Raw genomic sequence first — 25,321 nt, forward strand, 5'->3', positions numbered from 1 at the left:
AATTAATATGTGAAACATACCTATAAATGCTATGAAAAAATGTAATTATCCTTCTGTTCCACGACCTTTCCTAATCTTTCTGGCAAAGTTATTATACCGTCACTATAAAATTACTGTAGAGTTTTAATTTATGGGATGACTTCATACAGCCTTTCAATCATTTTGATCATTTATCTTTCAAAAACTATCAGCTATTTTAAAATATAGAATATCGTGGTTGAGAAGAGAACTCCTGTTTCAGTTGTTACATCTAAAGTCCAACAAATTCTTGACCGTCAACAAGAGACTGCCTGCTCTGCTGGAGAAAAACGCGATGAGGGTATACCTTGACGCAAACGGGAATGAGGGTTCCTGGCTGTACATAATGCCCTTCTACAAGCTCCGTAGCGACGGTGACAGCGTAGTTGTCGGTGACAAGGTGATCCTGGAGCCAGTGAACGCTGGCAGGCAAGGTTTACACGTCGCTTCTAACTACGAGTTGAGCGACAATCCAGGTTGCAAAGAGGTGAACGTTGTCAACACGGCGACATCATGGAAAGTTACACTGTTCATGGAGCACAGGGAGAATCAGGAGGAAATCCTGAAAGGCGGGGACGTAGTCAGGTTGTTTCATGCGGAGCAGGAAAAATTTCTAACGATGGACGAGTACAAGAAGAAGCAGCATGTGTTCCTCAGGACCACTGGTAGGACTAGCGCTACCGCGGCTACGAGTAGCAAAGCTTTGTGGGAGGTTGAGGTGAGTAGCTGCTTCGAGGTTTAATCCTCTGTTGAATGAATTTTATTTTACCTTTTGGAAAATGGTGTTATTTCTTGGTTATCTATCATACGGGTGTCATTCAAATATAAACCGGAATTTTTGTACACAACTTTATTGGTGATAGACACAAATACAAGTAGAATACCTTATTTTTCTAAGTACTTTTCTTCAACAAAAATACATTTTCCCCATCAGATAGGAAGCTTTCTGATTCCATCATAGAAAAAAATAGAATGTAGCTGCCTCAGTAGTCAATTGCGCACGTACAGTTAAACTTGTGAATCGCTTTAAAGAAGAAGGGGAGTCTTTTTTGGATCATATCGCGATCTCTAACGAAATATGGGTCCATCACTATACCTCAGAATACAACAGAATGAGTATGGGGTGATGGAAAGTTAAAGAGTGATCAAGATCAAGACTCGACTGTCAGGCAGGAAAGTTCTGGCAAGTGCGTTTTGGGACTCAAAAGATGTATCGCTGATTGATTATCTACTTACAGTGGATCTAGAATGTATTCCTACACCGATCAATTTCCCAACAAACTTTTGTGTGAAATTGTAGTTTATTAACTCCTTTTTTTATAATCAATTACATTCTTCATATTCTCGGAAATCTCTAAGATAGATATAGTCCAAACAACATTTACTAGTTAATACAATTTGTGAAATTAACAAAAAAATGCGAAAAGTGGAGAAAAGTATAGACTCAATAAGTATTTGTACGATTCTTACGAACGTAACCATTTACAGTAGAGTTTGTAACGTAAACACATTAGTTTATTGCTCCGTACGAATTAGAAAACATCAAATTTCCAAGAAAGTACTTTTAAACAGTTGTGCGAATACTTATTGGTTCAACATTTCCATCGATTAATTGTTTTCTTCTTGTTAATTTCGCAATTTACATAAATAGCTATTTTTTTTGTAATCTATCTATTCTAGAGATTTCCGAGAATATGTAGAATGTCATTGTTTATAAAAAGTAAGTTAATAAATTACAATTTCACACAGTTTTTTTGGAAATTGATCGGTGTACGAATACTTTCTGCACCCACTGTATATGGTCAAAGGACAATGATTACTACTTTCCGCTCATGGATAATGCCACGTCTGTTTATCGCAACAAACGACGCCAGCAATTTATTCGTCGTGTCCATATTGGTGGTATATTGAACGAGGCATTAGGAGGGGAAAGATTTAAAGCGCGGTGCAACGGTCCAACTGTACATGTATAATTGGTTACGGGAGCAGCCAACTGCTTTTTTCCCAAGGGGATTAGAAAGCTTCCTATCTGATTAAGAAAATGTGTTCTGTTGAAGAAAAGTACGTAGAAAAATGAGACATCATTTGTATTTCTATTTATCACGAATAAAGTTGTGTACAAAAATTCCTGTTTTTATTTGTACGATCCCCGTATATTCGTGTATGAATTGGGTAACTTGGTAGAAATAGAACACTCTTTATTAGAGAAACCCTACGGAGGTTTGGTTATTAGTCAACATTTTGATTCATGTTGATGATCTTTAAGACTGTATTCATCGTCCATCAGGAATAATAGTATACAATAGGAATTTGTGAAAAATTTGTTGGTAAAATTAAGATGTAAAAATAGTCTATAAATTTCAGTACTAGAAGTTCCTGTACATGATACAGGTTAATATATCTAATGAAATACAGTATTTATGGATATAATAATCTGAAGGTAAAAAAAATTATTCGTGAATTAATCGAGTTTACAGAAATGTCTCCACGTAAAAACGTTATCCGCAGATCCTGCACAGTTTTCCCCACGAATTTTTTAAGGATTGTTTATGTTGGATTCGTAATCGAACACTTACAATTACCACTATTTTAAACTTTTGTAAGAATTCTTTGAAAGCTTAATGTTCTCATTTGTCCACTTAATCCATATTTGTTTGCAGGTGGTACAGCACGATCCATGCAGAGGAGGAGCTGGCCACTGGAATTCCTTGTTCAGATTTAAACATTTAGCAACGGGTCAATACTTGGCTGCTGAAATTGACACCGATGAACCACGTGAGACCACAAAAGGCAAGCGTGGTAAGATAGATACATATGTGTGTAGCTCAGCGCGGACGAGTGTCTTCAGGAATCGTGTATCTCTTTGTAAAATTACAATTTTTTGCATGGATGTGACGATCGGGGGACTCTTTGTATCGCGTAAAGCATGAAGTTGATTTTTGTTTGTTTTAATGCTTGTTAGAAACTTTGAATAGAAATAATATTTTATGTGGCTTGCGAGTGCAAGAACTTATTATTTTATTATGCGACGCGTTGATTATAACATTGGGTCGTCCGGAAAGTTCATGCCTATTTTTAAGAAAAATTCAAAGACATATTTGAATTTTGGTGTATATTTATTGAATTATATATGTACCATTTTGTTCCACAACCTTTCCACCTGGTAAGGAATGTACATATGTTATTTGTTTTCAGCCATTCAGATATATTCAGACTTGTACCGCTTACTAAAAATCGGCATGGACTTTCCAGACAGCCCAATAGTATATAAGACTTTGTTAATCAAAGACCTCTAGGGTGGAGATAATTGGTAGTTTGGTAGTTAGAATACAAATTGCTAAATAGAAATAGTGAACATAATATAAGAAATAGTGATAACTGACAATAATATTTATTGTCTTTTTATTTCTACAATCGTACAAAATATTATTTCTATTTGAAATTGTTGTTTGCCCGTATAACAAGTGTTCGCAACGTGTAAGTTATGTATTACGAATATAAAAATAACATACTTACATTTTACCTCACAGATCCGCCAGGACCAGTGTATAGATTGGTATCAGTTCCACATAGCAATGAAATCAGTTCTTTATTTGAATTGGATCCAACAACGTTAACGAGAGGTGACAGCTTGGTACCTCAGTCATCCTTCGTCAGGTTACACCACATATGTACAAATACTTGGGTTCACTCGACAAGCGTGCCAATTGATAAAGATGACGAGAAACCTGTTATGTCAAAGGTATCCCCTATTAGATTCCTTATAACGCGTTACGTACGTCAGTTAAGAAGTGCATTGAAAATATGTTGTAAATTAGTTGGTAATCTCGAACAGCAAAACTTCAGTATTGATCGCAAAATGATTAAAAACACATTTAAATGATCTTTGATACGTTCAGGAATAAAGAAAAACAACTAATAAATCAGGAAAAATATTATTTGCTTAAAACATAATTGTTTCGCTAGGTGGGCTGTGCTATTAACAAAGAGGACAAAGAAGCGTTTGCTTTGAGATCCGTGTCGCCGGTTGAGGTGCGTGATCTAGATTTTGCGAACGATGCCTGCAAGGTGTTAGCTGCGATAAGTGGTAAATTGGAGAAGGGCACGATTTCGCACAATGAAAGGCGAGCTGTGACCAGTTTACTCCAAGACATAGTATATTTTATAGCTGGTTTAGAGAACGAACAAAATAAATCTGAGGCTTTAGAGTTAATCGTTACGAACGCCGTGAGGGACCGACAAAAATTATTACGGGAACAATATATACTGGGCCAGTTGTTTAAAATACTTCAGGTATTACCATTTGTCATATGCTTTGACACATACATTTAAAAATTTGTATTTCTCTAAGAACTTTATTCGTAGGCTCCATTCTTAGAGTCTGCAGAAGGTGAGGGACCATTTCTTAGGATAGAAGAATTGAATGATCCGAGACATGCGCCGTATAAATATATGTTTCGTTTGTGTTATCGAATACTGAGACTTTCTCAACAAGACTACAGGAAAAATCAGGTATTCTTTCGTTTTTTTTTTTTAAAGACGCAATTCACTTCCGATACTATTAACGAAATTTTTATATTACATTAACAGGAATATATTGCCAAACATTTTGCTTTCATGCAAAAACAAATTGGCTACGATATTCTAGCAGAAGATACTATTACCGCACTACTGCACAATAATAGAAAATTATTAGAGAAACATATTACTGCAGCTGAGATCGAAACGTTTGTGGGTCTTGTTAGGAAGAATATGCACAATTGGGAATCCAGATTTTTAGATTATTTGTCTGACTTGTGTATTTCTAATAAGAAAGCAATCGCTGTGACTCAAGAGTTAATTTGTAAAAGTGTATTGAGCGAAAAGAATAAAGATATATTAATAGAAACTAGGTAAAATAGATACATTCTCTTGATACTGGTCATTTTATTTATTTATTGATTGATACATGACGATTTTCTTCAGAATGATGAAAACTCAGGTTGAGGTAGAAGAACTTGATGAAAAACAAGAAAACGGCGAACCACGAATTACTGTTATGGAGGAATTCGAGATTTTCCTTCTATGGAACAATGGAACGGTTAGCATTCACGTAGTTTTGTATTCATTTATTTAGATTGATTTCAAGTTTCTAAAGTGTTTCATATTATGAACAGAAATCAATGTCCTTAAACGAATTATCAAGAGGAGCAAAAATGGGCAGTGTTACAGACGCAGCAATATTAGATTATTACAGACATCAATTAAATCTTTTTAGCAATATGTGTCTAAATAGACAGTATTTGGCGTTAAATAATTTATCACCACATTTGGATATCGGTCTTATACTTAAGTAAGTTATACATTATTTGTATTATATATTATTTTAATAGCTTCATACAATATGTACACATTTTTTCAATACAAAATTTAGGTGTATGGAAGATGAGACAGTGCCATATGAGTTACGTGCATCATTTTGCCGACTTATGTTGCACCTTCATGTTGATAGAGACCCACAAGAGCAAGTAACTCCAGTCAAGTATGCTCGGCTTTGGTCTGAAATACCGTCGAAAATGAGCATCAACGAGTACGTGAAAATAATACGTTATCTGATCAGTAAAACGAGGGCATATATTTTGTAATAATTATGCAATCTTCTGTTTGATTTTAGTTATGATGCAAACAGAATGCGGGATCAAAATAAGGAAGGCGTTCGCGCTAAATTTAGCGCAACTATAATGTTTGTAGAAGATTATTTATGTAACGTGGTTGCTAAAATGTGGTCTTTCGCGGATCAAGAACAGAATAAGCTTACATTTGAAGTGAGATATGCACTTAATGAATCTTTGCTCTTAAACGAAATTGCAGCTACTTAATTTCATTGAAATACTTTTAGGTAGTTAAGCTGGCACGCGATTTAATTTACTTTGGATTCTACAGTTTCAGCGATCTTTTAAGACTAACCAAAACGTTACTCAGTATTTTGGACTGTATCTCTGAAAATGACGTAGCTGAGAGAAAAATTCCTACAGGTGACATTGATTGTAAGTAGATAGTTACTTCCTATCAATTCATTACATACTGACATATCATGTGGATTATTTACAAAAATGTATTTATTCCTTGTACGTACTCTAAATTCCCGATTTTTGTATGCTTTGTATGTATCATACAGAACCAATTCTATTTCCCCAACCCCATGTCCTCTAATATCTAAATATGTAAAAATAATTAAAATAATTGTATTTTATATTATTTGTACATAATTAATTTAATCCCACATGTTACACAATAAATGTACATCCTAACACACATGTATTAATGTACCCTTAAATGTAAATAATTAATCTTGAAAACTTCTAAAGCTGATTCTATGGATTCTCAAGAGACAGGTAATTTACGATTATAAATTAACAGTTCAGAATTGAAAGTTCATTTTCATGAATTAGGTTATATTGAAGTTATAATTTAAGTGCAGTATCCTGTTGCTATCATAGTGCCTTTATTTATTTTATTCAGCGATTTTTTATATACAGGGCGAGGTACTTATTAACATATGCCATTTGAATAATTCATTTACTTTTGGTGATAGCCAAAACTACTTCAAAACAAATGTTACTTGTGTTAAGGCAAAACATAGTTATTCTGATTACAGTAGATTTTATAAGCAAAGGCGTAATGGAAACATAAATGTCAGCCTTTCTTTTTTGAAAATGAAAGAATCAGTTTGTTTTACAGTAGTCTTAAGTGCATCACTCTGTACATAACAAATATTTTACGATATGTATATCTATGTACCACAGCTATGTATTGCATATTATTTCTAAAGCATTTTATGAAATTCATCATGCATGTTTACATATACCAATAGTAAACAAAACTAAATTATAAAATAAAATTGTGTATAATTTTCAGTATTTAATATATTGTATGCATGGCTTAAATTATTCATAATTTTTTGAGCAGCTGAAGGTGGAGTACTGAGATGCATTGGAGACATGGGTGCGGTGATGACGAGTTTAACGTTGGGTTCAGCTGGACAAGTATTAGCTGGAAGTACCTCACCAAGACCCAAGCCACTTTCGCAGAAAGAGTATCCCTTGGTGATGGATACGAAACTGAAAATAATCGAAATTTTACAGTTTATACTCGACGTACGGTTGGATTACAGAATATCGTGTTTGTTAAGTATATTTAAACAAGAATTTGATGAAACTGAACGAGCCTCTGGCGATTTGAGTCTTGGCCAAAAAACTATTGACTTAGAATTGATAGGTACACAAGCAGAGGGTATATTTGGAAGCAGGTAATACTACAGTTACTGTTTCTATCTTAACTTTAGAGAAATATTTTATATATTGTCTATTTTAGTGAGGAATGTGTAGCGTTAGATCTGGATGGTCAAGGTGGTAAGACGTTTTTGCGCGTTTTACTTCATTTGGCAATGCACGATTATCCTCCGTTGGTTTCCGGGGCATTACATCTGCTGTTTAGACATTTTAGCCAAAGACAAGAAGTTTTACAGGCATTTAAACAAGTACGTTCGATTCTTCGTTCGATATTGTAAAATTTACAAGCAATGAATAGAAAAATTGACTGGGTTTTTATAAATAGGTACAACTCCTAGTTTCTGATAGTGACGTTGAGTCGTACAAACAAATAAAATCAGATTTGGACGTTTTACGACAATCAGTTGAAAAATCTGAACTTTGGGTCTACAAATCCAAAGCTTCGGAAGAACATGGTGGTAAAAAAAAAAAGAGTAAAGAAGACGAAGATGAAAGTGCCACTCCTCGTAAAGCGCCACCTCAATTGTCCACATCGGATAAAAAAGGTTTTTACAATATAATAATTAGATAAATATATATTTAAAAATTCTATATGTTAAAAAATTCGATGTCCTTCTAGAGATGACGATATTTTCAATTACAGGATCCGCGATAGATTTAGACATTGGCCCGCCATTACATGCAGACCAAGCAGAAGAATACAAAAAGATACAACAAATTCTAATTCGTATGAACAAACTGTGCATACAAACGATAGGTGGTCAAATAAAACCACGAAAACACGAACAAAGACTTTTACGCAATGTTGGAGTACATACTGTTGTCTTAGACTTGTTGCAAGTTCCATTTGATGCCAAAGAAGATGTTAGAATGAACGAGTTGATGCGATTAGCTCACGATTTTTTGCAAAATTTCTGCTTGGGCAATCAACAAAATCAGGTTTTGCTGCACAAACAATTGGATTTGTTCTTGAATCCTGGTATACGCGAAGCTCAAACTGTATGTAGTATTTTTCAAGACAATTCGACTTTATGCAATGAAGTAAGTGCTAAGGTCATACAGCATTTCGTGCATTGCATAGAAACTCATGGGAAACATGTACAATACTTAAAATTCCTTCAAACAGTAGTAAAAGCTGAAAATCAGTTCATTAGAAAATGTCAGGAAATGGTGATGCAAGAGGTAAGCTTGCATAGATTTCGAGAATTTTTCTCTGCATCTTCGTATAGATTTTAATTAATCTTTAATTTCGTAGATGGTTCAATCTGGTGAAGATGTTTTAGTTTTCTATAACGATAGAGCGTCTTTTAATCATTTCGTAGAAATGATGCGATCTGAAAGGCATAGAATGGATGAAAGCAGTCCACTCAAGTATGTATCTTTTAAGGACATATGGTAGCTTACGAAGACAAATGCAGTATATTATATATTTCATCCTAACGCATATTTTAGGTATCATGTAGAATTAGTTAAATTATTGGCATGCTGTACAATGGGCAAAAATGTTAATACTGAAATTAAGTGCCATAGCCTTTTGCCATTAGACGATATTGTTGCTATGGTATCACATCCAGATGCTATACCAGAAGTAAGTTTCCTGAGAACAGAAATTCTATTCTTGATGATGTATATTACTTAAAAGAAGCTGACTATGTACATGTGCATATTTTTACAGGTTAAAGAAGCATATATCAATTTTCTCAACCACTGTTACATTGATACGGAAGTAGAAATGAAAGAAATTTATACATCGAACCATATGTGGTCGCTGTTTGAAAAATCTTTCATTGTAGACATGAGCATAATAGCAACTGCCACGCACGATCGCGAACATGCTGATACAGCTCTAGAAAATTATGTGACAGGCTGCTTAATGAATATCATTACGACATTCTTTAGCAGTCCATTTTCAGATCAAAGTACCACAGTACAGGTATCGTATTCGTCCATTTTGTTATTTGAAAAGAAATTTATAGTGTTTATTTTTTTTTTTAACGCTGTATCTATAAATACATACATTTGAACAAATTTACGATGTTCTCGGTACAAGCCTAATACAGAAATGTTTAAACTAACGTCAATATTTATGTGGTGGATATGGCACCTTAATTGTTTCTAGTATGTGAGCACACTAATTTACAGGCGTAAATAATTTTCAAAACAGGAAAACGATCATGTTGTACTAAATGTGTTTTCTATCATCTTAATCAAAGCACAAGATAATCATATTTTCACATATTACTAAGATTCATTATTTACTATATGAAACACATTTATCTGTAATCGTATCAAATTGTTAAAATCAAAGACTGTATATAATGTTATAAATCACTCAACCTCATTGATTGCATTACGTAAACTTTTGCACCAGGGTGGACTATTTACTATATATATATATATATACACTAAATTAATACAAAAATTATTTTATTATATTCTATCACAAAATTTTATATTTCTATAGTAAAGGTGCTCTTATCCCGATCGAATGGTTGTTATAAATATATGAACATATAATCGTGTAATCTCTAAAATCAAATATTTATTGTGTTTCATTACTTAACTGAAGTTCATCGAAATGGAGGTAATTAGTAGAAAGCAATCTGAAACCATTACATTAGTTCCAGTTAATGTAATGGCTTGAAATCTGTATTCTGTAAAAAAGGCTTTGGTAAAGGTATACATACGGACTTGTCCTGTAGTAGATCAAGCGTATAATAGTATCGTATAAAACTACATGCGAACAATAATTAAAATTTTTGATACATAGTATAAGTATAATTAAACAAGTTGACATATAATAGATATAAGTAACATTATTGACAAATACTTAACCGTGTGAAAAATCTGTGCGAAAAACCCTGTCATTTATATTATCTGATAATTTCTTGCTTTGCATGAAGAACACATTAATTTTTCTTAGAAACCAAGTACATATCACGCGTGTATACAGGTGTTAGTATTTGTTTAAATACAAAAACTTGATCTATTTATTTTATTTGTTGTCGGTGTAATCTTTATGTTTTTTTTAATTTATTTATTTGCCTATTACGGTACGGTAGGCTAGTGTATTCTAATAAATTGATTACCATAACGGTAATATATATTTTGATGTGTGCTTGGTAATTGGTGATTGCATCAGTGGCATGTTCTGTGTTTTTGGCATGCAACACCTGGCCTTCTTTGACTCATCAACATTGGTTTACTGGGTCTGGGTGCTGGGTCTATTTGGTGGTGGGTTGATTTACTAATAGAAACATCTGCACGAGGCTAGACTGTATTGGAGCATCAAGGAGAGTGACCGGAATACTGATAATAATCTTACTGGCTATGTGAGTACTGAGTTAAAAAATGCTCAATCAACTATGAGCAATTGTAAATACACAGCAATACTAACATGGTATACGGGGGCGTGATTACTAACGAATGATATTATTTTTAAAATTTAAAATCAAAGAGTGGTTTTTATCAACGTTTTTTCTTCATTGTACATACATAATACATGTACATTTTATACCTGAAATGTTTCTTTGTACATACATATATGTGTAATTCAATAACATGAATATATGGAGCTCAACAGCATGAATCGATGAACAGTTAGAAGTACAAACACAAATGTGCATCATTAATGTTAGACAAAATTTAAATGCTGCAAAATTTAAATTTAAATCTTTACATTCGAGATTTTTAAGTGCAAAATTGTACATGTTTGTAACAGATTATACTAACACATTCACTGTCTTCAATGAATGAAGCAAGCTTGCTATATAAACTCTTTCGAGTACTAACCTTATGTTCTTTATTATTTGTGGAATATTTTTCTGTATCATCTATACGCTATTTAAGATATTTCTATCCTTTTGCAATTGTATAGCATGGATCAGTGGTTCAATATTTATGAAAGTATTTCTTTATTGGAATTGCTTGGCAATGAGTGTGTTATATTGAATGCAAAAAGTAACCGAAGTAATAGTAAATTTCTGATATATTCAAAAAAATGGATAGTTTTTGTACAATAAAGATTGTAGTGGAATATGCTTTGCGTTTGAAAACTCGGTTTATACAAGGGATTTTAAAAATGAAGAATAAATAACAATTAAAACAAGCAATAACGGTGTAATAATATGTAATATATCTATGTGAATTATAATTACTTTCTCCTTACTTTAGCTATTTCATCAAATTGTTTCACAATATTAAGAGATATTTGGGTTTCTTTATAACAGACACGACAACCTATATTCGTTCAGTTGCTCCACGCAGCTTTTAAAGTTTCACAATGTTCATGGTTAAATGCTGGCCAAAGATTTAACGTGGAAAATTGTATACGGACATTGTCAGATGTAGGTAAGCGAGTATTACTGCTTATATTGTGGCGCTGATGATGTTGATATTGTGAATCGTGACTTTCTTCTATGCCTATTCTACAATAAAAAATTTCTTTATTTTAAATGTCAGCCAAAGGTAGAGGTATAGCCATCCCAACCGATTTGGAAAGTCAAGTTGCTTCTATGTTTAATAAAGCAGCAATGCTTAGTAGACAAACGAGCAAATGGCTCCAAGCTGCAAAACAACCGAAAATTGAACGGACGCAAAGCCAGGTAATAATAAATGTTCCGTAAAAATTATTCATGGTTTTATCTAGTTTTGTTTTAAGAATAAATATTATAATCAATTTGTAATTGATATAATCTTCAATCGTCTAGAGTGACTTAAATAATGAGGAGGATAGTAAAGATGAGGTAAAAGTCACTCATAAGAATCTGACACTTTATCAGCTTGATGCAGCTTCACAACTATATCGCTATACAGCTAATATTAAGTTATAGGTGTAGCGTATGATTATTGAAGAACACGATATGTAATTTGTATGTACGATAGCGTAACACTGACATGTGTAATGTGTTGTACAAATATTAGATTAGCCGATTGAATGTACTGCATTTAAATAGTTCTTCTAGAAAATGATATGTTAACAGTCTCTGACAATGGGATTACGAATCTTCATTGTCATGTACAAGTATTATACGATTATGAATTTTTATTTAGCTGATGCGCCTGGATCGAAGTATCATAGAAGGTTTACAAGACATAGTATCGTTACTGGAAGAACAATTGAAACCATTAGTTCAGTCAGAGTTATCTTTGTTGGTGGATATTCTCTATCGACCCGAGTTACTGTTTCCAGCAGCAACTGACGCCCGGAAAAGTTGTGAAAATGGTGGTTTTATCAGAAGGTGCTTTTCTGTGGTTTAAAATACTTACAAATATTTTCGTACATGCAATCGATTCTAATCTTTGAATATCCTTTTTTAGATTAATTAAACATACCGAAAAACTACTTGAAGAGAAAGAGGAGAAATTATGTATAAAGGTGCTTGGAACTCTTAGAGAAATGATGGCCATTGATCCTGAATATGGAGAAAAAGTGAGTTTTATATAATTATGTTTTGCATGAAGTTACAAAAATCATTTACCATACAGAGAAGAAACACGACTTTGTGGAAAAGGGCATTCAGTTGTTTCTGAAGAAATGTTATTCATATTAATTAACGGTGACAAATCTTTTCGACATGTTTAACAATTGACAACTGGATTGCTATTCCAGCGATGAATATTTCGTATAAGAAGGTGTATATGAAATGTCTATGTGGACACAAAGAGTGTGTATACATTAACCAACAGTATAGTTATATCATTATTTTTAATTTATCAAAATATATACAATGGTCTCAGTACCTGTTTGTATTGTTTAGAAAGTGTGTAATTCCTTGTCGTAAGATTTAAAAGCGTAAACACATTTCAGGAAGGGGTAGGGGGTCAATGTTTATTTACCCTGATAACTAACCAAAATGAATGTCTGTATAGACATCTCTAATTCTATATTATATCATTAATGCCATAATACAATAGTAACACTATATTTGCGGTCTCAAAGTAAGAGACATGTGAAGTCCAGTATCAACAGCATGTCCTCGTTGGCCAGGATTCGCTACCGTTAATTAGCACCGCACCTCGTAATATTGATTGAATATGTTACCGTTCCAAGTTCTAGTTGAACCTAACTTGACGAAAATTTGTGTTTCCGTATTCACTTGTACTTTACATGTTTTATCGAAAAGCTAAATGCCCATGTGTTCACGGCACTTTAGATGATCAGTACGCAATTAACAGTTTCTTTAGTTGGCGACATAGAAAACGCAAATGAGATAAAACATAATACGCTTTATGTATACGCCATAAAGACTTAAGTAACAGTGGGTGAGTAGGTTTCGTAGAATAGATATGTAGGTAAAGATGTTTTCATGCTGCAAACGAAGATCGAAGGTGTCTCGGAAGAAGGAGAAACAGAACAGAAGATCGAGTCACAAGTTGGAACTGGCTCTGTTGATGAGTCTGAGACTCGTCATATGACTCAGCAAGAGCGGGTAAAAATTAAAGTAGATAACAACGGTAATTTGTGGGCACAACGTATATAAATTGGCAATATCAATTTGATTTATATCTCTGACAATTTATCTTATTGTTACTCTGTCGTTACTTATTGTATATTTAAACAATTTTTAATATTGGACATCTTTAATTACTATATAAGTACACGCAGAGGATATCCAGATAATTAATGAAAATATATTTTAACATTCAAACCTACAGTAAATGTTTATATTTCGCAACCGACAAAAATACATATATAAATACACTTACTTTGTTAGCTGCTTCTAACAAAATTTACATTGTCATATCACCAAATATACATATTGAAATTTGCTTTAGTACAAAAAATAATGTACGTTGTGTAGGCTCTTTGTGCATGTGCTTGATTAATTTTATTACATTCACGTAAGTTCATGCTCTGCTTTCATCTTATCTTCTCTTGTTACCTTTTTTAGTAAATATAATATAAGCATAAATGTTCGATCTCATATTTGAAAACAATTCTGATTTACGATAGGAGTATTTCTTGATTTAATGTTAATTTATATAATTACGAATAAAGAAATAATTATTTAAGTAAATATCGAAATAAGTTGGACAACATCAACTTATCGTGAATCAAAATTTATCAAGATTTTTAAAACATTATTTTACGTAGTGTAAAATATCTCTCCAAGTACATTGCAGTGTGGGCATAGAGTTTAGAAACAGATATAATGAGAAAATTTATTGTATTTAAACATGTATGTACACTTATTTACAGATAAGGTGTACCAATACGTCCGTAGATCCTTCACTTTTAGCAATCGTGACATATGCTACATACATTTTTAGTAACATGAGAGCAGCAATGTAGAATTTATAGATAAAACTGTATTTTAAATAATATTATTACTTAGTAAGTGGTTGATATTTGTGTTAGAAATTGTACAAGTTTGTTTGCATAGTACATAGTACATTAGTATATTATATGTAAAGCTTTAATTAACTTTGCTGCTCCCACTTATCAAATGCATTAAACATTTTTGAAATTTATGTGTGACATCTATTTAACTTTTTGTACTTTTTCTTAAAATTTCCAAACACCCGAGTCATAGAAGTTTTTAGTGTTGTGCATTGTCTGAAAGATACGATAACAATAATCTATGATTCAATTATAACTGGCTCTGTCATATTAGTGTTTGTTTTGCATTTTACTGACATGTAAAATTGATTAGGACTTACCAACGCATTATAAATTGCACAAATAACTCTCAAATTTTCAGTGCACAAATAATGTAAATACACGACTTAACTATTTTTATTATTAGATTAATAGTTATATTGACATTTTTATGATACATTACAAGTGATGCACTGAAATTCCCAATGAGACATACTGAATTTTATGAATTGTGCACAATGTATTGGTACATCATAATTCATTGAATCTTATTGCAATTATGTTAATGTGCACACTGTTTCCTTTTCTCCAGGGCGATGTATTAAGGAGCAATCTTCTGGCTCGTTACTTTGGAAAATCTTTTCTACAGAAACCAGAAAATGTAGATATTGGAGTTTCACATATTGCTCCTATTACGCATGGACCAGGGGGTACAAATCAATTTTTAAATTTCTTCAGTGCTAATTCTAGACTATACGACTTCATTAAGTACTTATATGATTACTTGTAGCGAAACTTTTAAGTCGAGCAGGGCGTACATTACACGAAGTTCAGAGTCATCTTGATCGGGAAGGCGCATCAGATTTGGTGGTGGAGTTAGTAATCAAAAGCGTACACTCTCCAAGTATATTTGTTGAAGTTATTGAACTTGGCATCGCATTGTTGGAAGGAGGAAATCCTATTATACAGAAGAGCGTGTTTAATAAACTAATGGGCGATGATCTGAGTCAGTCCTTTTTCAAGGTATGTTCTTCAATGTCATGCTATTCAATGTTTTGCGTATTACAATTGTTATATTCGCAAATAATAATTTATTTTTAAAATAACTCTTAGGTCTTTTATGACAAGATGAAAGATGCCCAACAGGAAATTAAATCCACAGTAACAGTAAATACTTCTGATATAGCAGCTAAAGCTAACGAGGACAAAGAGCAAAACAAAGAGATGGAAAAGATATCAAGGAAACGTACATCAGGTATTATTAAATGATATCTCTTCATTGAAGTAGTTAAATTATAGAAGAACATTACAACTAAATTCATATAAAGATGGGGATTCCAATTAGTAGCGAAATAATAGCAATTCTTCGAATCTGGTGTATTTACGTTTGTTTATATTGAAATTGTTTTCACTGTAGGAAAACCTAACGGAATTGTAATAACGGATGAATTGCGAGAAGAATTGAATCAGGCTGCCTCGTCTACTGCACAAGCTTATGCAAATGTGCGTAATCTCGCTTCCGGCGAAGATGGAACAGGTAACGCAGCGATTGGCAGCGCGTTAGAGGATATGATAGCTGAGAAATTGGAAAGGCATCGTGGCGGAGCAGGTGCAGAAAGGGACGAAGCACAATTGAGTGCAAAAGTTTTAGTAATGCAGCCAATTTTACGGTTTTTGCAATTATTGTGTGAAAATCATAATCGCGATTTACAGGTAATTGTTTTGCTCGGTACATATTTTAGAATCATGCTACCACGTATCTTTTATTTGTTAAACAATAATCGACTTTCAAGCATTTTGTTACTGAACGTTTCAATAAATTTTCTTTGATCTTTTCGAGTATTGAAAATATGTAATACTAATTCCAAATTCGGGGAATTAAAGTATATAAAGCAATATGCCACAAGGTAAATAGGATGAGAATAAGTATTTTCAAAATAGGTAGCTTCAATATTGAGTCCGTCGTATCCACAATAAATACATTTTGGAAAAATGTTATTGTTTAATAATTACTTTATACCAAATGTTAACTTGAATATCTTTTCTTTCTTTTATAGAATTATCTCCGCAACCAAAATAACAAGACTAATTTCAATTTAGTATCGGAAACCCTCATGTTCTTGGATTGCATTTGTGGTTCAACAACTGGCGGTCTGGGATTGTTAGGATTGTACATTAATGAACACAATGTTGCATTAATCAATCAGACTTTAGAAACGTTAACGGAGTACTGTCAGGGACCGTGTCACGATAATCAAAATTGTATCGCTACTCACGAGTCCAATGGATTAGACATAATAACTGCCTTAATTCTGAATGACATTAATCCTTTAGGAAAGACTAGAATGGATTTAGTATTAGAATTAAAAAACAATGCTAGCAAATTGTTACTAGCTATAATGGAGAGTAGAGGCGATAGCGAAAATGCTGAGAGAATTCTGTATAACATGAATCCAAAACAATTGGTCGACGTTGCGTGTAGCGCGTTCCATCAAGAATCTTTGGACGATGATGGTGATGTTGATGACTCATCTACTGATGGCGAAGAAGGGGTATCCCCTAAAGAAGTAATTATTATTGAAAAATTGGAAATTTGATACAAATAAGTACATATGAATACTAATGAAATTTACTTTCAGGTCGGACATAATATTTATATCTTATGTCATCAATTAGCACAACACAATAAAGAGTTAGCATCAATGTTAAAGCCATCCGAACAGAATAATGCGGATCCGAAGATAAACAAAGCATTGCAATATTATGCAACTCATACAGCTCAAATTGAGGTAGGTTATAATTATAGAGGGTGTCCCAAAAATATTAGAGGTCCTTGAAAGGGGTGGTTCGGGGGGTGATTTGAAACAATTTTTTCCTCAGCGAACGAGTACGACCGCCTAGCGCGTAGCCTACGCTACCGTGGTCGCTCCACCGGCATACTCACGCTCTGATTGATCGGGGTTTTCTGTTAATATCTTCTTAATGAAGCCTTGGACAACATCTTGGCTAAGGAAAAGTTGTTTCAAATCACCACTTGAACCACCCCTTTCAAAGACCTCCAACATTTTTGGCATACCCTGTATATACACTGACCCGCGATACTTAGGGGACAGTTCTTCAAACCGATTTTCGTCCAAACTTCGTCAAGAGTAGTTTTGAAGTGTCCTCTGGGTGTGTGCAAAGTTGCAATGGCGAGGGTTGATGTGAAAGGGTTCATTCACCTCCCCTAAATAGGAGGATGTAGAAAAACGCCTCTTTGAAAAAGGCCGGGGGTGAGGGAAGGGGTTGAAAAATTCAAAAAAACTTTTGGGGCGACTCTCCTTGATGCCCTCTACAAAATGCACCCCTTGAAATCCCTCTCAGACAAACCCACCCCTCACAACACCCCACCCCCTCTAAAATCCTCAATTTTTGGACGACGGTCTCGATTTTGGACTCAATGCATTCTCTGGACTCCCCTGATCCAGAAAATGTCAAGGCCCACGCCGTGCACCCCATAGGCACCCCTTGGGGGGGGGGGACGGAATAGGTCACTACTTTCCAACCCCCTCCGTGAAAGGGCACTTCCACACATCGGAGGGTGATGAAATTCACCAGATTTGTTGTCCGTATATTAAGGATCAATGCCGAAAAGATCCCGTTTCGAAAGCTGCTGTATATAACTACATATATATAGCCATCTTATTTTTACATATTTTATCGTATCAAATGCATTTTTTCAGATCGTTAGGCACGACAGAACGTTGGAACAAATCGTGTTTCCAATTCCAGAAATTTGTGAACTTATAACCGTGGACACAAAGATCAAAGTATTACATACCACAGATCGCGACGATCAAGGATCTAAAGTATCTGACTTTTTCGAAAGAACCGAAGATATGTTTAATGAAATGAAGTGGCAGAAAAAACTTAGAGGTACTGTATTTGGAATGGTCGTTTGTAGCAATTATTAATTCTAATTTATATACAATTTTTCAAAATGTTGTGTTCTTTATCTTAGGTCAACCAGTACTATTTTGGATGAGCAGTTACATGTCATTATGGAGTAATATTTTATTCAATTGTGCAGTGCTCATAAACCTTATCGTAGCTTTCTTTTACCCATTTGTCGATTCTGTGCCTCGTGAGTTTCCATTTTTTTGTCAAAAGTTACTCATCGAGTCAGAAAATACTAAATATTTATTTTTCTCTAATTGTAGAATTAAGTTCACACTTGTCTGGTCTCATTTGGACGGTTATGCTTTCATCTTTGGTTATTATTGTTACATTGCCACGAGAATCTGGTATACGTACGTTAGTAGCTTCAACAATATTACGACTGATTTTTTCGATAGGACCCGAACCAACACTATGGTTACTTGGTTTTGTTACGGTAAGTATTTAAAGTGTATTTTTGTATGATTTAAACATAAGTAAAAGTATATCAAATATATATTCTAACGTGTGTATTTTTCAGGTTGTATTAAAAGTTGTACATCTTATAAGTATTATAGGTAATCAGGGCACTTTGACAAAGAGCTTAGAGCAAATAGTGACGAATGTTGAAATTTTGTACCATATATCGTATCTTATGTTTTGTGTTCTTGGAATTTGTATGCATCCATTTTTCTACTCAGTTTTAGTAAGTATTTAAATAATACCGTAAGTAGGATTTCAGTGCAACACGAAACATTTGACTTTTCTCCTTTCAGCTCTTCGACGTAGTGTATCGCGAAGAAACGTTGCTCAATGTAATAAGATCTGTTACAAGAAACGGGAGATCAATTATACTCACTGCTGTACTGGCATTAATTCTAGTTTATATGTTCTCCATTATTGGATTCATGTTTTTCAAAGATGATTTCTTAGTAACTGTCGATGAGGATGTTGTGTGTAAGTATATGTTCTCGTATTATACTCAGAGGTGATGCTCTACGATAACTATTTTAACACTAGAATTACCAAATGAGTCACTTCAAACTATGAATGTAGAACTTCTTTTTAAAATTATTTTCATGTCAATCATTAAAATAGAATTAAAATTAATTGTATTGATAAATTGATTTTCTCATTTTCATTCTAATTTCAAAGATATAGTAGTATATCTAATAGGTATACGTCGTTTTTAGTAGTTCTAGTGTTAATGGTGCAAAACTAATATTTTGTTTATACCAATTGTAGCATCGTATACAGAAAGTACCACAGGCACATGCAATATTGCTGGCAACGACAAATGCGAAGCAACGGAAACCATGTCTCGATATATTCGTGGAGGTACATTAACAAATTTAATATTGAAACCTATCATATTTTAGGCGGATGTAATTATACATTAACGAATATAACATTTTTACGATTATATAGTTCATGAAAAAGATAGTCATTCGGACGTAATTAACATTGGTGGAGATTTCAAAGAACGGGCATGTGATTCCTTGGTTATGTGTATCGTAACAACTTTAAACCAAGGTTTAAGGAATGGTGGTGGCATTGGAGACATTTTACGAGCACCATCCAGTACAGTGAGTACAAAAATACAAAACACAATAGAGTAGTATATTTGAAACCTTATGCTTATCTTATCGCAGGAGCCGCTATTTGTTGCCAGAGTTGTCTATGATTTGCTGTTCTTCTTCATCGTGATAATTATTGTTCTGAATCTCATTTTCGGTGTTATTATCGATACGTTTGCCGATCTCAGATCAGAGAAGCAACAAAAGGAATTAATTTTGAAGAATACTTGTTTCATATGCGGTAACATTCATTTGTCTCGCTTTGTTTAGATATATTAGGTGCGCAAAAGAGGTCTGAGCTATGGATTTCATATGACTGAAACTATTATTCAATTTTATTTTATTTCATCACCCTGTTACAGTTGTAAAGCGTCAATCTTCGGCTGTTTAAAATGGCATGCAGTTTGGCATCTGGTAGCTATATCTAAAAAATATGTAGTGTTCATATGATGACAGTAACAAAAGACTTCCACGTTGCGTTTCATTTGAAAAAACGAGCTGCTGAAGTCACTGAAAAATGATTTTCTGCATGAAATCATTACACATCGACTAGAGCAAGAGGATGCTGCGCACGGTAATGGAGAATCATCGGAAGCGTGATCCGGCACGTCCCGAACCTCTCGAACCTATCTAATCCACGGAATGATTCCGGGAACCGGCAGCCACCCCTGGCAGAAAAATACAGGGTGATCCGCTCGCTAGTAGACACAATGGACAACCACAACAATAGTTGACCGTCATTGTAGACTTTATGACGGTGACCTCCGCAGCGAAAGCGGGTGTATGGGTGAAAATATGCGTGGCGAGCAGAAACGTCCCGTTTAAACGTTGCAAAAAATGAAGTAAATTTGTACATAACTTCTCATCAGCTGGGTAATTTTGATCCGGTAACTGCTTTTTAACATAAGTGTTGAAAGTGGTCCCATCCAACGTTTAAACACTTCTGAACTCTTTTTTTTCAAATTGTCAAACATTAGCACCAATGTTTCTTCGCTAATTTGTTGTAAAGAATTCAGAAGTGTTTAAACGTTGGATGGGCCCACTTTCAGTACTTATATTAAAAAGCAGTTACCGGATCAGAATTAGCAGCTGATAAAAATTAGTGTACAAATTTACTTTATTTTTCGCAACGTTTAAACTAGACATTTCTTTTCGATACACACATTTTCACCCATTTTCAGCCGCTTTCGTTGTGGGGATCACCGTCATAAAGTCTACAATGACGGTCGGCTATTGTTGTGGTTGTCTATTGTGTTTACTAGCGAGAGGACCACCCTGTACAAATAATCGTGTTATTTGGCGCCCGTTCGTCGTTTTATGAATCCACCACCTTGGAATGGGATCAGGTTCGGTACTCAGGCACAGGTCCTAGCCTTTGGACACGATAATAAGAGAAAATAACATTACCAGGGTCCTGGCCTGTCCCGAAGAGAGCCGGGGATTAGGGTCAGCTCATGCGCCCCTTTTGGAGGGAATTAATAACTTTCTCACATCCGAAAACGGTGAATTTCTACCATCAAGGAATTTAAAAAATGTCCAAAAAGTCATCGATGCAAACGGGAAATATTTCATAGATTAATATATTTTATTTTGTTTTTAAATAAAAATTGAATTTTGTACATTAAAGCTCAGAATTTTTTTGCGCTCCTAATATATTAATTTTATATTTATCGTTGAATTATCGTTACGCATATTTCTTTTACAGGTTTAAATCGATCATCCTTCGATAATAAAACGGTTTCCTTTGAAGAACACATCAAGCACGAGCATAATATGTGGCATTACCTGTATTTCATCGTTCTAGTAAAAGTGAAAGATCCAACTGAATTCACGGGGCCTGAGTCGTACGTGTACGCCATGGTGAAGGTAATAGTCCATAGAGCTTCAAAAAATTGAGCTGTGCTTTAACTTTTAAGCTCTGTGTACTTTTTACAGGACCGTAATCTTGACTGGTTCCCGAGATTAAGAGCCAAATCGTTGGCAGCGGACGAGGGTGAAGGGGAACAAGTAGAGTTAAGAAGCTTGCAGTCTCAGTTAGAATCAACGCAACATTTAGTGAAATGTTTGTCACAGCAACTTACCGAGCTTCGTGACCAGGTAATTCGTTACTCGTCGAATGGAATCATAAAATTTAACAACAATGTTTGTTAACCATTTTATTTATTACCAGATGACGGAGCAACGGAAACAGAAACAGCGGCTAGGCCTCTTAAATTCTGCGTCCGCATTTATACAGACCGTACCCACGTAAATTTAGGATAAACGTAATTCAAGATTTTCGTTTTTAATCATATATGAATCTCAATTTGATACTCCGAGTTGATATTTGATGCATAAGTTGTGTGTTCTTATTAAGCATTTAAAGACACATGAAAGTACTATGGAGAGTAACACGAAGCATTTGTACGGTTTTGTTCCTAATTTTAATGAAAGTGATTTACGTAAGTAATAGTATCATTCGAATTTACTAAGGACAATATATTAATTTTGTTCTACTTTTAAACAAAAAATATATCGCACGCTGAGTTGTATTTTTTACTGAAGAAATTTAACGTGGAATATGCAAGTGTTATTTAGATGAAATAATTTATGATAATTGTTGGAGGTACGTGTTACTTAAAATTCAATGAGCGTAAAGAATTTTGTTTTAAACAGTACGGTGGTATGGTCATTTTGATCGTTACTCGAATAACTAGCCAGGAGCGTGGGTGAAAGTATGACTCTGTAAATTGACATATCTAAAATTCGCATTGAGATTTTAACCTTTTTGCGACCTGTTTAACCTGTTTAGGTCTTTAAGAATGTTAATGTTTTATCCATATAACGGATATGTAAAAATAAATGTCTAGTATTTTTTTTTATACTTTAGTAAATTCATTTCATGGTTGTGTTTGTAGATTTTTAAGTCTGTAAAATAGAGATACATTTTAAGAAGCATACTTTTCTCATTGATCATTTAATTATCTTCTTTAACGAGTATATATACAGATACCATCAAACATATATTTTTCAATTTATTCGGTAATATAGATAAAAAAACGTTCATAAATGTTATTGTTTTTAGATTGTCATGTACGTTTTTAATAAATATTAATTATCATCAAATTACGCACAGATTTTTAGATTGTGCCCATGAGAAATTCATTATGAATTAAAACTGGTATCGAACATCGAACATTTCTTTCCTGCAGTAATAAAAATTGTTTTAACATTAGGATTTTAATAAGATGCGATTTACACAAAATTAAGTATAGTACAGGATATATAACATCCACTGTTAACCGCTCGTTTGCAATAATTTGAGAAATTAATCGTTTTACGGATTATTGAACATACGAGTATTATTCGATTACTTCATAGGTTTTACAAGTAATAGACACCAAAAAAAGGAACAACCGATGAGCTGTTACATGTTCAACAGTTTTACAATTATTTCTTTTCCCTATCAGGAAATGCAGATCTGATATCTCGTGTTTATAGGTAGTAGAAAGGAGCAAGAATACACGATTAAAACGATCGTGTAACAGTTCCTTATGTCACTGTTCGTAGACATTTATAGCGAATTAATGTCAATAAATGTTATTATTTAATTGTATACACGTAGGTGTAAATTAAGATAATTGTTGTATCTAAAGTCCGTAAAATGGAAAGAAAGGCTCTGTTAACTGTTATTACGTGTAGTATGCAATACCGAGTTAGGTTGTTGATTGATTCGAATTTATTTTCCACTAACGTATTCACCTGGATGATATCCAACACCCTCATGTGTCTATAAACATTTATATACATATTTACATGCATGGATATATGTATATTGTATGTTGACCCTTTTTTTAAAATAGCGAAATTAGCTGTAATGTACATACGTTTCGTTGGATGTTTTCCATATATAGTTACTCGTCGCGTTAAGAGAGTACAATTATACAACCCGAAAATGTTGTTTCTTTTTGTGCCAACTTTATAAAAATGAAAATTTTAGCGAGTTGTTATTATGAAGTCTTTACCATATGCATCTGAATATCAACCGCAGACATGTTACTTGTAGATGTATATGTTTCATATTCCGATTTTAGGATGTATAAATAGCTCTGTAGATTGTATTAAAACTTGTATGTGAATAAATTGTCCTTTTTTATTCAAACAATTGCTTAGTTTAATTAATTATAACGACTATTTAACTTTTAGCAAAGGAAAGACTAGTCTAAGATTATAGAGAATGTGGACAGTATTAATCCACAACGATACAGTGTTTATACTATTAGTTATGTACTTTAATTTATTTATATTAAAACATGATTTTAGTTCTGATAAGTAGTAAATAATTAGTGTTTATTTAAAGGAAAAAATATAAGATTAATAACAGTACTAATAATAATTTCAATAGTCGTAGTTACAGTAGTAGCAGTAATAGTAGCAGCAGCACACCTTGAATGAAATATTCTTTAAATCATACTCATGTTGTCAACTGTACCTTTACTATAAACATAATATAAAGCCCCAAATCAGGATCGATACAAACTTGAATGAGAAATTAAGCAAATGAAAAGTGTTTAGGTTGCAGGCGACATATTGCACGAAAAATAACGATCGTGTTATGGTTTTTTGTTTTATTTTATTTATACTTTATATGAAACAATTGACTATTTATTGTGACTTAGATATACGCGGCTAGTACATACATGTAACATGTATTTCTTGTTCGTAGTTAGACATGTCTTGTGCAAAACCGGTACATTCGTTTAAGGAACAAATCGTATTATAATCGTTGTGAATTTGTTATCGAGCGTCGTTAAAAACAAACAGTCGTATATTTAACATTCTTTCTGAAAACGGACAATATAATCACTCTGTCGAGAAACGGTTCACCGATTTGAAACACAAGTCACTCAAAATCAATCACATATGCCTCTGGTTTCAGTGACGGTAATTACAATCGTTAATAGGTGTCCGTCTCTATAATTGTTTTTTTTTCTCTTCATCTGTTTTAATAGCGTCTCACCTTTTTTCTTCGTACGGTGCAATTAATTACATCGTGACTTTCATCTCTGTTTCGACGAGGTTGCGGAAAACTTGCTCGCGAATATTCTCAATCGAGCTGTTCCATTATCATACAAACCTTAATGTTTTTATTTCATTTCCAAAGCAGTCAGACTACGTCAACCTTTCATATTAATCGTTCGATCATTACCAAGCCTTCTTAAGGATATAAATCACACTTT

At 33.6% G+C, this 25,321-nt stretch overlaps 1 protein-coding gene across 14 annotated transcripts in view; it reads left to right on the plus strand.

Moving 5' to 3' along the window:
* Nucleotides 1-24,246, plus strand: part of LOC128891195 (inositol 1,4,5-trisphosphate receptor) — a 112,654-nt gene extending 88,408 nt beyond the window's left edge. Inside the window, exons 6-49 of one of the 14 annotated variants that reach the window (XM_054150498.1) lie at nucleotides 242-736; nucleotides 2,679-2,817; nucleotides 3,549-3,760; nucleotides 3,985-4,311; nucleotides 4,384-4,530; nucleotides 4,609-4,910; nucleotides 4,984-5,098; nucleotides 5,175-5,350; nucleotides 5,432-5,587; nucleotides 5,672-5,822; nucleotides 5,897-6,044; nucleotides 6,366-6,392; nucleotides 6,967-7,306; nucleotides 7,372-7,537; nucleotides 7,615-7,834; nucleotides 7,933-8,471; nucleotides 8,545-8,660; nucleotides 8,742-8,877; nucleotides 8,965-9,222; nucleotides 9,859-9,873; nucleotides 10,544-10,621; nucleotides 11,519-11,639; nucleotides 11,751-11,893; nucleotides 11,999-12,034; nucleotides 12,342-12,529; nucleotides 12,609-12,720; nucleotides 13,613-13,720; nucleotides 15,203-15,320; nucleotides 15,401-15,633; nucleotides 15,724-15,865; nucleotides 16,028-16,323; nucleotides 16,668-17,177; nucleotides 17,250-17,399; nucleotides 18,333-18,525; nucleotides 18,611-18,733; nucleotides 18,810-18,982; nucleotides 19,067-19,231; nucleotides 19,302-19,482; nucleotides 19,771-19,863; nucleotides 19,954-20,111; nucleotides 20,178-20,343; nucleotides 21,808-21,968; nucleotides 22,038-22,199; nucleotides 22,273-24,246. In XM_054150498.1, the coding sequence (XP_054006473.1) occupies nucleotides 242-736; nucleotides 2,679-2,817; nucleotides 3,549-3,760; nucleotides 3,985-4,311; nucleotides 4,384-4,530; nucleotides 4,609-4,910; nucleotides 4,984-5,098; nucleotides 5,175-5,350; nucleotides 5,432-5,587; nucleotides 5,672-5,822; nucleotides 5,897-6,044; nucleotides 6,366-6,392; nucleotides 6,967-7,306; nucleotides 7,372-7,537; nucleotides 7,615-7,834; nucleotides 7,933-8,471; nucleotides 8,545-8,660; nucleotides 8,742-8,877; nucleotides 8,965-9,222; nucleotides 9,859-9,873; nucleotides 10,544-10,621; nucleotides 11,519-11,639; nucleotides 11,751-11,893; nucleotides 11,999-12,034; nucleotides 12,342-12,529; nucleotides 12,609-12,720; nucleotides 13,613-13,720; nucleotides 15,203-15,320; nucleotides 15,401-15,633; nucleotides 15,724-15,865; nucleotides 16,028-16,323; nucleotides 16,668-17,177; nucleotides 17,250-17,399; nucleotides 18,333-18,525; nucleotides 18,611-18,733; nucleotides 18,810-18,982; nucleotides 19,067-19,231; nucleotides 19,302-19,482; nucleotides 19,771-19,863; nucleotides 19,954-20,111; nucleotides 20,178-20,343; nucleotides 21,808-21,968; nucleotides 22,038-22,199; nucleotides 22,273-22,353 (8,076 nt within the window). In that variant the 3' untranslated portion in view covers nucleotides 22,354-24,246. Of the gene's footprint in view, nucleotides 1-241; nucleotides 737-2,678; nucleotides 2,818-3,548; nucleotides 3,761-3,984; nucleotides 4,312-4,383; nucleotides 4,531-4,608; nucleotides 4,911-4,983; nucleotides 5,099-5,174; nucleotides 5,351-5,431; nucleotides 5,588-5,671; nucleotides 5,823-5,896; nucleotides 6,045-6,365; nucleotides 6,393-6,966; nucleotides 7,307-7,371; nucleotides 7,538-7,614; nucleotides 7,835-7,932; nucleotides 8,472-8,544; nucleotides 8,661-8,741; nucleotides 8,878-8,964; nucleotides 9,223-9,858; nucleotides 9,874-10,543; nucleotides 10,622-11,518; nucleotides 11,640-11,750; nucleotides 11,894-11,998; nucleotides 12,035-12,341; nucleotides 12,530-12,608; nucleotides 12,721-13,612; nucleotides 13,721-15,202; nucleotides 15,321-15,400; nucleotides 15,634-15,723; nucleotides 15,866-16,027; nucleotides 16,324-16,667; nucleotides 17,178-17,249; nucleotides 17,400-18,332; nucleotides 18,526-18,610; nucleotides 18,734-18,809; nucleotides 18,983-19,066; nucleotides 19,232-19,301; nucleotides 19,483-19,770; nucleotides 19,864-19,953; nucleotides 20,112-20,177; nucleotides 20,382-20,464; nucleotides 21,040-21,807; nucleotides 21,969-22,037; nucleotides 22,200-22,272 lie in introns of those variants that run through there. The other 13 variants (XM_054150499.1, XM_054150505.1, XM_054150502.1 and 10 more) reach the window with 13 other exon arrangements.
* Nucleotides 24,247-25,321: the final 1,075 nt, after the last annotated feature.

Source organism: Hylaeus anthracinus, unplaced genomic scaffold (assembly GCF_026225885.1).
Source record: "Hylaeus anthracinus isolate JK02 unplaced genomic scaffold, UHH_iyHylAnth1.0_haploid 12001, whole genome shotgun sequence".
NCBI classification, from domain to species: domain Eukaryota; kingdom Metazoa; phylum Arthropoda; class Insecta; order Hymenoptera; family Colletidae; genus Hylaeus; species Hylaeus anthracinus.